Source organism: Nerophis lumbriciformis, linkage group LG02 (genome assembly GCF_033978685.3).
Source record: "Nerophis lumbriciformis linkage group LG02, RoL_Nlum_v2.1, whole genome shotgun sequence".
In the NCBI taxonomy this organism is placed as follows: domain Eukaryota; kingdom Metazoa; phylum Chordata; class Actinopteri; order Syngnathiformes; family Syngnathidae; genus Nerophis; species Nerophis lumbriciformis.
In genome coordinates, this window is record NC_084549.2 from 67,390,637 (window position 1) to 67,402,500 (window position 11,864).

At 40.2% G+C, this 11,864-nt stretch overlaps 1 protein-coding gene across 1 annotated transcript in view; it reads left to right on the forward strand.

The window, feature by feature from the left end:
* hectd2 (HECT domain containing 2) overlaps positions 1-11,864 on the forward strand; it is a 36,154-nt gene that overhangs the window by 9,660 nt on the left and 14,630 nt on the right. The window contains exons 11-15 of the mRNA XM_061967620.1: positions 2,562-2,658; positions 4,204-4,311; positions 8,808-8,940; positions 9,095-9,183; positions 9,611-9,675. Coding sequence (XP_061823604.1) covers positions 2,562-2,658; positions 4,204-4,311; positions 8,808-8,940; positions 9,095-9,183; positions 9,611-9,675 — 492 coding nt within the window. The remainder of the gene's footprint in view (positions 1-2,561; positions 2,659-4,203; positions 4,312-8,807; positions 8,941-9,094; positions 9,184-9,610; positions 9,676-11,864) is intronic.

Here is an 11,864-nt window from a genome sequence, read left to right on the forward strand (position 1 = left end):
ATTCTAATAGTTAGCATGTGTCAACTTATGAGTCTGAGGTATTTGGCTGCAAAATTTCTGAATAAAGATAGCATTTTAATGTTATTATGCCAGAATGCCAAAAGTTAGCATGCTAGAATGCTGAGGTTAGCATGTGTCAGGTAGCAAGTTTTACGAGTCTGAGGCGTTCTGGTGCAAACTTAGCTAAAATAGATAGCACACTAATTTTGACATGCTAGCATGCTAATGTTAACATGCGAACAATTAGCAAGTGTCAAGTACCAAGTTATATGAGTCTGAGATGTTTGGCTGCCAAATTAACGAAAAATGTTAGCATGCTAATGTTAGTATGGTAGAATGCTAACAGTTAGCATTGTAATAGTTAGCATGTGTCAAGTATCATGTTATGAGTCTGAGGTGTTCGGCTGCAAAATTTCTGAAAAAAGTTAGCATGTGAATGTTAGTGTGCTAGAATGGTAATGTTAGCATGCTAACAGTTAGCATGTGTCAAGAACCAAGTATTATAACTTGCAGGTGTTTGGCTGCAAATTAGAAAAAGTTAGCACGCTAGAATGCTGATGTTAATAATAATAATAATAATAGATTTTATTTGTAAAAAGCACTTTACATTGAGTAAACAACCTCAAAGTGCTACAGTGTATTAAAAAAAATTAAAATAAAAACATAATAAAACATTTAAAAAAATTAAAACTAGAACAGCCAAATAGCTAAAACTAGAATGCATACATCTAAAAAATGGCTTTTTTAAAAAGAAGGGTTTTTAAGCGTTTTTTAAAAGCATTCACAGTCTGTGGTGCCCTCAGGTGGTCAGGGAAAGCGTTCCACAGACTGGGAGCGGTGGAGCAGAAAGCCTGGTCTCCCGTTGTTCGTAGCTGTGTCCTCGGAGGTTGGAGGAGGTTAGCATGTGTCAGGTACCAAGTTGTATGACTCTGAGGTGTTCAGGTACAAAATTGGCTAAAAACATTAGCAGGCTAATGTTAGCAATGCTGCCTGAGTCTGAGCCAATCAGTGGGCAGGATACTGAACAGCGTGGTCTTGTTTAGGGGCCAATACTACTGTAGTTGTCATGTTTTCGCTGCATTTAGCCATGTTTATGCTTGAAAATGGTAGAATGAGGTAGAAGATGCTAAGACGTGGTTTAGCGTTGATGGGTTTGGACACCCCCCAGTGTTAGAGAAGTGGTTTGGCGAAGGCGTATAGCATACTTGCCAAACTTGAGACCTCCGATTTCGGGAGGGGGTGGGTTGGGCGTGGTCGGGCGGGGGGCGTGGTTGGGGCGGGGGCGTGGTTAGGGGCGTGGTTAAGAGGGGAGGAGTATATTTACAGCTAGAATTCACCAAGTCAAGTATTTCATAGATAGATATATATATATATATATATATATATAAGAAATACTTGACTTTCAGTGAATTCTAGCTATATATATATATATATATATATATATATTTTTTATTTTATTTTTTTTTTATTTTATATATATGTATATATAAATAAAATAAATACTAGAATTTCAGTGTTCATTTATTTACACATATACACACACATAACACTCATCTACTCATTGTTGAGTTAAGGGTTGAATTGTCCATCCTTGTTCTATTCTCTGTCACTATTTTTCTAACCATGCTGAACACCCTCTCTGATGATGCATTGATGTGTGGCACGCACAAAAGTGCTTTCATCAAATGCATTAGAGTCTGGAATCTTCCATCTCTCCCTAGCATGGCCCAAAACCGGTCAATCTTTGCTTCCTGAGGAAGATCTTCAGTGCCAAACACTTGGTAGTCCACTACTTCTTCCCGGAGGCTATCCAGGTCGCAGCTGCGGCTTGGAACTTACAAGCTGTTATGAGAGTAGCGTATGTGTGTGTGTTTCCCTTTAATAGGTGAGCATGTGAGGTGAGTGACGTCAGTGAGTGTGTGGGCGAGAGAAGAGAGGGAGCGGTAGCGTGAGTGCGGGCGGGGACTAGTTTGTTTTGTGTTGGATTGGCTGGGTGCAAGCAATCAATAAAGCAAGATTTGCAACTAATCGCCGGACTCAGGCAGGAAAGGTGCAACAAAGCGTATTTCTTCATCTTACTCGTCGTCGGCGTCGCCACAACTGTATCTTCCTCGTTCTTCTGCTTCGTCTCCTTGTTGTGTGCAGATGGCAGTATTGTCCTGTTTAAGAGTGTCACAACATTGCTGTTTACGGCAGACGAACTGCTTTACGGTAGACAAACGTGAGTGCTGCTGTTGTGTGTTGCTGCGCTGGGAGGACATTAATGAAACTGCCTAACAATAAACCCGCATAAGAAACCAATAACTCACCCTCCATCATTCTACAGTTATAATGTGATTGGGCAGGGACACTGTTTATATCGTGGGAAAGCGGACTCAGGTCCGCATGGAGCTGGAGGGGGCGTGGCCTCCAGCTCCGCCTGAATTTCGGGAGATTTTCGGGAAAAAATTTGTCCCGTGAGGTTTTCGGGAGAGGCGCTGAATTTCGGGAGTCTCCCGGAAAATCCGGGAGGGTTGGCAAGTACGGCGTATAGTTTGGCCATGATGGTGCTTCTCCTTCAGGTTCTCCTTCTGCCAGTTCCCCTTCATCCTGTCCACGGCGGTGAAGAAGGCCATCATCCAGAAGGACTCGGAGCAGCAGATGATCAGGCAGGCCAGGGTCAGTTTGGAACCGTCCTCTTCGCCGTCCTCAGTGCTGTGTTTGTGTTTGTGTGTGTGTGTGTGTGTGTGTTCTGACTTAATGGGGACATCGCTCTGTTTTCACAGTCACCTTTAGGGGACCTCTGATGGTATGGGGACTAAAAAACAGGTCCCCTAAAGCATTGGTCCCCAGGTACCAGTCCGTGGATCGATACAAGAAATGTAAAAAAATATATATATATATATTTTTTTTTTAATTAAATCAACATAAAAAAACACAAGATACACTTACAATTAGTGCACCAACCCAAAAAAACCTCCCTCCCCCATTTACACTCATTCACATATGCGGTCCTCTCCAAGGTTTCTCATAGTCATTCACATCGACGTCCCTTATGTGGGCTCTGTACCGAGGATGTCGTTGTGGCTTGTGCAGCCCTTTGAGACTTTTGTGATTTAGGGCTATATAAATAAACATTGATTGATTGATTGATTGATTCACACTCATTCACACAAAAGGGTTGTTTCTTTCTGTTATTAATATTCTGGTTCCTACATTATATATCAATATATATCAATACAGTCTGCAGGGATACAGTCCGTAAGCACACATGATTGTATTTTTTTTATGACAAACAAGCCTCCCCCCCTGGTCCGTGGGACAAATTTTCAAGCGTTGACCGGTCCGCAGCTACAAAAAGGTTGGGGACCACTGCCCTAAAGGGAAACCTTTTTAAATGATAGTAGGGCTGCAACAACTAATCGATTAAAATCGATTATAAAAATAGTTGGCGATTATTTTAGTCATCGATTCGTTGGATCTATGCTATGTGCATGCGCAGAGGCATTTTACATTTTTTTTTACATTTTTTTAATTTATATATATATTTTTATAAACCTTTATTTATAAACTGCAACATGTACAAACAGCTGAGAAACAATAATCAAGTATGGTGCCAGTGTGCTGTTTTTCCCCCAATAAAATACTGGAAAGAATAGAAATGTAGTTTGTCTCTTTTATCCGATTATTAATCGAAGTAATAATCGACAGATTAATCGATTATCAAATTAATCGTTAGTTGCAGCCCTAAATGATAGTCAGATCCATTCTGAAGATACCTAAGTGATTTTTAAGCTTTGGCCCATAAAACATGTTTACTGGTTAGTTTGAGTGTGAGACATTTGCACAGCAGCCCCCACATCGGGCTGTAGCTGGTACATTGAAGTGGTGAAACTTCCTATAAGAGGACAGGTGTTTTTTTAAATGGTCCTCAGTAGACACGTACACATTTGTGTGAATTATGCAAAATGATTTCAATTTGGTCCCCATGAACGATATTAACTCTTTTTCCCCAGGGTCCCCAGTAAGAATGATCAGCACGTTACTTCATCAATCCAGAGATTTAAAGACGTGTATGAGCTAACTGGGCAGTGGACATTTTACACCATTTTGTTTTATGCCTCCACAACCTGTAGAAAGGGTGGTCCCCACAAGTCATGATCAAAAACTTGGTCCCCATTCTAAATGATAACCAGTGTGTGTGTGTGTGTGTGTGCACCACAGCAAAGTCTGGTGAGCAAAGTGTCGCGGCGTCAGCGCGTTGACATGAACCTCCTCTTCCTCAACATCAAAGTACGACGGGCGCAGCTCCTCGCCGACTCGCTGGACGAGGTCAGTGTGCACGCCGGTGGGCGGGGCAAAGGGGCGCAAGGCAATCGCAAAGGCTCACTGTAGGAAGGGCTGGGCGATGAAACGATATCAGTATATAAAAATAAATGAATGAAGTACAGAGGAAGGTTACAATTTAAATAAAATATATTTTTCTCCTGCTCTTTATTTTCAATAGGTCATAAAAAATATCAATAGTTATTGATATCCAGGGTTCGTACGGGTGCTTAAAAACCTTGAAAATGCTTGGATTTTAATGTTGTGTTTTCAAGGTTTGAAAAATGCTTGAATTTTGGGTGAAGTGCTTGTAAATGCTTGGAAATGTTCATCATATTTCTCGGCAATCTGACTCAATAGGTTAATTATAAAATGGAAAAAAATTAAATACGTTTCCATAAAAATTAAAGCTACACGCTTGATCTGTTGGCTTTGCACGAGCCCTTACATTAGGTTGTTGTCATGTATATACGGCTCTGTGTCGCCCCAAAGAGGACAGTGGTGCATCGCTCCATGTCGTTTAAAAAAAATGACAAATACTAATTTTGGATAAAATGTGGACCAAATCCAAGTGTAGCCTTCTGCAAAGTATGCAGAAAGGAAATCCAGTTTATCGCATATTCATATGAAAGGTAAGCCACAGAGATTACTAGCCCTACAAGTTAACTAACGTTAGCTAAAGTTTTGTTTTCTAACCTTTTGGTACATGCTAGACCTAAACTGTGAGATCGGCGCTGGATTACATGTTAATTACGGACAGTTCTTACGAGCTATGAAAGGAAAAAAGTTTGTCAATGATAAATTATAATGTTAAGAACTTCCCTCAACTAAAAATCGATTTGTTATCATAGCCGCAGTTATAAGGTTAGATGTGCTTAATGAAAGGTGACTGAGGTGTTGTGAAACAAACAAAATATTTTCATTTTAATTTATTATCCTTATAATAATGTGGAACAGTTTTGTTAATAAATTAGTAAAATTGACATTTTGAGGGTGCGTGTACAAACCCTATGAGTTGGGAAATTGTGTTAAATGTAAATATAAACGGAATACAATGATTTGCAAATCCTTTTCAATCAATTGAATGCACTACAAAGACAAGATATTTGATGATCAAACTCATAAACTTAATTTTTTTTGTTGCAAATAATAATTAACTTAGACTTTCATGGCTGCAACACGTGCCAAAGTAGTTGGGAAAGGGCATGTTCACCACTGTGTTGCATCACCTTTTCTTTTAACAACACTCAATAAACGATTGGGAACTGAGGAAACTAATTTTTCAAGCTTTGAAAGTGGAATTCTTTCCCATTCTTGTTTTATGTAGAGCTTCAGTCGTTCAACAGTCCGGGGTCTCCGCTGTCGTATTTTACGCTTCATAATGCGCCACACATTTTCGATGGGAGACAGGTCTGGACTGCAGGCGGCCCAGGAAAGTACCCGCACATTTTTTTTTTACAAAGCCACGCTGTTGTAACACGTGCTGATTGTGGCTTGGCATTGTCTTGCTGAAATAAGCAGGGGCGTCCATTAAAAAGACGGCGCTTAGATGGCAGCATATGTTGTTCCAAAACCTGTATGTACCTTTCAGCATTAATGGTGCCTTCACAGATGTGTAAGTTACCCATGCCTTGGGCACTAATGCACCCCCATACCATCACAGATGCTGGCTTTTGAACTTTGCGTCGATAACAGTCTGGATGGTTCGCTTCCCCTTTGGTCCGGATGACACGATGTCGAATATTTCCAAAAACAATTTGAAATGTGGACTCGTCAGACCACAGAACACTTTTCCACTTTGCATGAGTCCATCTTAGATGATCTCGGGCCCAGAGAAGCCGGCGGCGTTTTTGGATGTTGTTGATAAATGGCTTTGGCTTTGCATAGTAGAGCTTTAACTTGTACTTACAGATGTAGCGACCAACTGTATTTAGTGACAGTGGTTTGCTGAAGTGTTCCTGAGCCCATGTGGTGATATCCTTTCGAGATTGATGTCGGTTTTTGATACAGTGCCGTCTGAGGGATCGAAGGTCACGGTCATTCAATGTTGGTTTCCGGCCATGCCGCTTTTGTGGAGTGATTTCTCCAGATTCTCTGAACCTTTTGATGATATTATGGACCGTAGATGTTGAAATCCCTAAATTTCTTGCAATTGCACTTTGAGAAACGTTGTTCTTAAACTGTTTGACTATTTGCTCACGCAGTTGTGGACTAAGTGGTGTACCTCGCCCCTTCCTTTCTTGTGAAAGACTGAGCATTTTTTGGGAAGCTGTTTTTATACCCAATCATGGCACCCACCTGTTCCCAATTAGCCTGCATACCTGTGGGATGTTCCAAATAAGTGTTTGATGAGCATTTCTCAACTTTATCAGTATTTATTGCCACCTTTCCAAACTTCTTTGTCTTGTGTTGATGGCATCAAATTCTAAAGTTAATGATTATTTGCAAAAACATTTTTTTTAATCAGTTTGAACATCAATTGTGTTGTCTTTGTAGTGCATTCAACTGAATATGGGTTGAAAATGATTTGCAAATCATTGTATTCCGTTTATATTTACATCTAACACAATTTCCCAACTCATATGGAAACGGGGTTTGTACTTTATATGACATTATGCAGTTTACAAGCACAAATACGGTGCGAATCAATCCGAGCTGTTCGATGTCATTGAGTGCTGTAAGTAAGAAAAAGAACAAGACATTTGTAAAACAACACAAATGGAGACATGTTTGCAATCACCAAAGACATTGAATAGTCTACACAAACACTGATTCATTTTCTATGCCCCATTCAGTTAATGATAACAGCTGCTTCAAAGTTATGTTTAGGTTTTAGCAGATTTTTCGTATTTTTGCTACAGACAGCATTTGGTGACCTCAAACATCATTTAAGTTGAAAAACTTATTCGGGTGTTACCATTTAGTGGTCAATTGTACGGAATATGTACTGTACTGTGCAATCTACTAATAAAAGTTTCAATCAATCAATCAATCAAAAGGCTATGGATTGATTCACACTGGTTTTCGCCTTTTGAAGGGTACTGGAAAAACTGGAAAATTTATATTGAAAGTCCTTAAAGGGGAACATTATCACCATTTCAGAAGGGTTAAAACCATTAAAAATCAGTTGCCAGTGGCTTATTATATTTTTCGAAGTTTTTTTCAAAATTTTACCCATCACGCAATATCCCTAAAAAAAGCTTCAAAGTGCCTGATTTTAACCATCGTTATAAACACCCGTCCATTTTCCTGTGACGTCACATAGTGATGCCAACACAAACAAACATGGCGCATAGAACAGCAAGCTATAGCGACATTAGCTCGGATTCAGACTCGGATTTCAGCGGCTTAAGCGATTCAACAGATTACGCATGTATTGAAACGGATGGTTGTAGTGTGGAGGCAGGTAGCGAAAACGAAATTGAAGAAGAAACTGAAGCTATTGAGCCATATCGGTTTGAACCGTATGCAAGCGAAACCGACGAAAACGACACGACAGCCAGCGACACGGGAGAAAGCGAGGACGAATTCGGCGATCGCCTTCTAACCAACGATTGGTATGTGTTTGTTTGGCATTAAAGGAAACTAACAACTATGAACTAGGTTTACAGCATATGAAATACATTTGGCAACAACATGCACCTTGAGAGTGCAGACAGCCCAATTTTCATCAATTAATATATTCTGTAGACATACCCTCATGTCAGCAGGCCAGGGAAGCTAGGGTCGATATTCTTCTCTTGACGGTGTGAGTCAAGACATCCAGGGGGTTTAGCTCGCTCGTCTGCGGGAACAAACTGCCGCCATTGCTTGCCGTGCTACCGAGGTCCTTTGTCCCTGAATTGCTCACACACTCCGTCAGATTCAATGGGGGTCTGGCGGCAGATTTCTTTGACTTTATCGTTGGAAATGCATCTGCTTTGAGTGTCACAGGATATCCACACATTCTTGCCATCTCTGTCGTAGCATAGCGGAACAAACGTCCAATTTCTTGCCACTTTCGCATCTTTGGGCTACTGGTGCAACTTGAATCCGTCCCTGTTTGTGTTGTTACACCCTCCGACAACACACCGACGAGGCATGATGTCTCCAAGGTACGGAAAATAGTCGAAAAAACGGAAAATAACAGAGCTGATTTGACTCGGTGTTTGAGAAAATGGCGGATTGCTTCCCGATGTCGCTCCGAGAGCGAATATTAGAAAGGCGTTTAATTCGCCAAAATTCACCCATTTAGAGTTCGGAAATCGGTTAAAAAAATATATGGTCTTTTTTCTGCAACATCAAGGTATATATTGACGCTTACATAGGTCTGGTGATAATGTTCCCCTTTAAAAAGTGCTTGAATTTGGCCATGGAAAAGGTGTCCGAACCCTGGATATCGGCCAATGTATAAAACACTGATATCGCGATACAGTTTTCAGCCGTATCGCCCAGCCCTAGTTGCGGTAATGAACGGTGCTTTGGTGCTTGTGTTCTGATTGGTCCCCCACCTCCCACCATAGTTGACCAGGAAGCGGTGCGACCTGAAGAAGAAACTGCGAGTGACGTTTGTGGGAGAGGCGGGACTTGACATGGGCGGTCTGACCAAGGAGTGGTTCCTGCTGCTCGTCAGGCAGATCTTCCACGCCGACTACGGTGAGCGCTCCCCGGTGGACGTTCCTAGGAAGTGCACTCGCGGAAAGACCAGATGGAAAGTCCGATTTCCAAGTTCCAAGAGGACTTCTGGAACATCGTGTGATGTTGATGTTGATGATGATGATGTTGTGCCTCTCTCTGATTGGCTGCCCAGGAATGTTCACCTACATGAAGGACTCACACTGTCATTGGTTCAGCAGCTGGAAGTGTGACAACTACTCAGAGTTCCAGCTCATTGGGACTGTATCCTTGTGAAATATGTATTAGACACACACACACACACACACACACACACACACACACACACACACACACACACACAATATCTGCTCGCCATCTGGTAGCCGTCAAAAGGTTATGTAACCTAATGGCTGCATCTTCCCTGCCAGTTTTTGTGTGTGCGTGTGCGTGCGTGCGTGCGTGCGTGTGTGTGTGTGTGTGTGTGCGTGTGCGTGTGTGCGCGTGTGTGCGCGTGGTAGGACAAAGCAGTATTGGAGAAGGAATGCTGGAAAATGTGTGTATGTTCCTCTCATTCATCATTGTCCGCAGTCCGGTCGCCGTGGCTGCTCTGTCACCATGGCGACGTGTAATTAAGGCGGAGAGGGCATGGGGGCGTGGCCAATCATTACATATAATTTAGTATTTGCACTTTGTGTCCTTAACATGTCAGCTGATGGGCTTGGCGGTTTACAACAGCATCGCTCTGGACATCCACTTCCCTCTTTACTGTTACAGGTGTGTGTGTGTGTGTGTGTGTGTGTGTGTGTGTGTGTGTGTGTGTGTGTGTGTGTGTGTGTGTGTGTGTGTGTGTGTGTGTGTGTGTGTGTGTGTGTGTGTGTGTGTGTGTGTGTGTGTTATCTAAAGCAGTGTTCCTTAACCATAGGGCCGGGACCCATTGTTAGATTTCTCAGCCGTGGTCCCTATGGGCCACAGTGGTACTCAGTTGTAATACACTTTTCCACCACTTGTGGCAGTAATGACAATATCAAACAAACAGAAGAAGTTTCTCCATGTATCAGTAGAGTGTAAAAACAAGTTGACTTTATATCTTAATTGTGTTTCATTGTGTCCACTAAACATATACAATTGTATTTACAATCCACAAAGTATGTGAAAATACAGTGTAAATGTCACAAAATGACAGAAGTGTCACTGTAGGAACACTTCTGCACTCTGACCACATTATTAGAGCAGTCATACTGGAAATACGCAGACATTGTAAAGAGATGTGCTGTTTATCATTCACAATCCTTATGTAAGACAAGAACACATATGCTTTTATTTTGTTATGCATTCTAAATGGTAAATAAAATATCTAACAATTGAGTCAACAGATGGAGGCTCCTCTCATTATACTCGATAAAAAGCGCCAACAATACTCCATTTACATGTTGTGACCTGAAAATGAACCAAATATGAGTGATAATGTTATTATAAGTGCTAACGCAGACGGACTATTTTAGCGGCGCATTGATAACACTGAGCTAATGCTAGCTTACGCGGCTATTGTTGACACACTGAGCCGGCGGCTGCTTCTGTTTGGTCTCAAACTTGCTAAAAGTAAATTCTAGATTATAGTTCATGCATCTCTCACCTGCTAGTAGACAAATGTGGCCATGGACCGACAGGCTGCTCCACTTTCACGTCCCCCGAGATGGCCAAAAAGACGCTATTTTTTTCAACGTTTCGTGATAATTGCGATTGAATCTTCATCTAAACAGAATTATGTGAGCGTCCCGTCGGTCGGCATCCCAGCGAGAGTGGAAATATTACAGTAAGTGTTTATGTTATTTTGGTTAGTTTGTATGTTTAGCACCTAGCAATGATGCTAATGCTATAGTGTCACAATAAAGTTACACTCGGCTTCTTAAACTTATTGCTCATCCTCTTTGTGTTCGGGCTCAAAAATAAAGTAATCGCTCTCACAAAGTCTGCTTGATTGGCATTGTTGTTGAGGGGGAAGGGATATGTGGTTCTTCCTCCTCGTCATGTCAAAATGTCTCGGGAATCTTTGTGAGATGGATACTATTTCGATCATATCTATCTACTCGCAAACTTTGTAAGTCTTTAGGTGTCATAAATCAGATATATATGATAATAGCTTCAATATAGAGGCAACTTGTTTTTCCACTCTACTGCTACTTTAAGTGCAAAAAATTATGACTACAGTGGTAAAGCTTTAGTTGTTTTATTTTAGCACAACACAATTGCATGTAAATGTATTTTTTCATCAGTAATCCATCTAAGTTTTATGTGTAAAATAAATAATAATATTTGTGATTAACGCATGCTTTCATGTCATTTGACAAGGTTGTAAAGCAGGGGTGTCCAAAATGTTTCCACTCAGAAATGAAAGCATGATATTTTCTATTTTTGAAACCAATTCAATATGTGTATATATATATATATATATATATATATATATATATATATATATATATATATATATATATATATATTATAATAATAATAATAATTATTATTATTATTTTATATTTATTTATTTTATTTTTTAATTAATTAATTTATTTTTATATCATTTTTTTTGCTTTTAGGGCTCCTCTCATGTTTGGTCCCGGAAGGTTTCTCACTCATAAAAAATTTAAAAAATAAGTCATATTGATTTAAAAAATAAAAATAGATATTTCTGTCGATTATAAATAAAAAAAATATGTTTTGTGTCCTTTTTGTCAAACCGTGCTTTTTTATGGCAAACACACAAAATATGCAGTAGTTTTCCCCAAAAATGTCCAAATGTAAAATTTGATGTAAATAATTGGAGACACAAATGTGTCAATAATTCATAACATTGATTTTGATTCCTTATTATTTTTTAGCAATGACAGCAACCGACTTCTCAGCTTTGTGTTATTAGAGAACATTGCAACTTTTTCACCTGTTTGCTCTTTTTTATTCCACTTTTT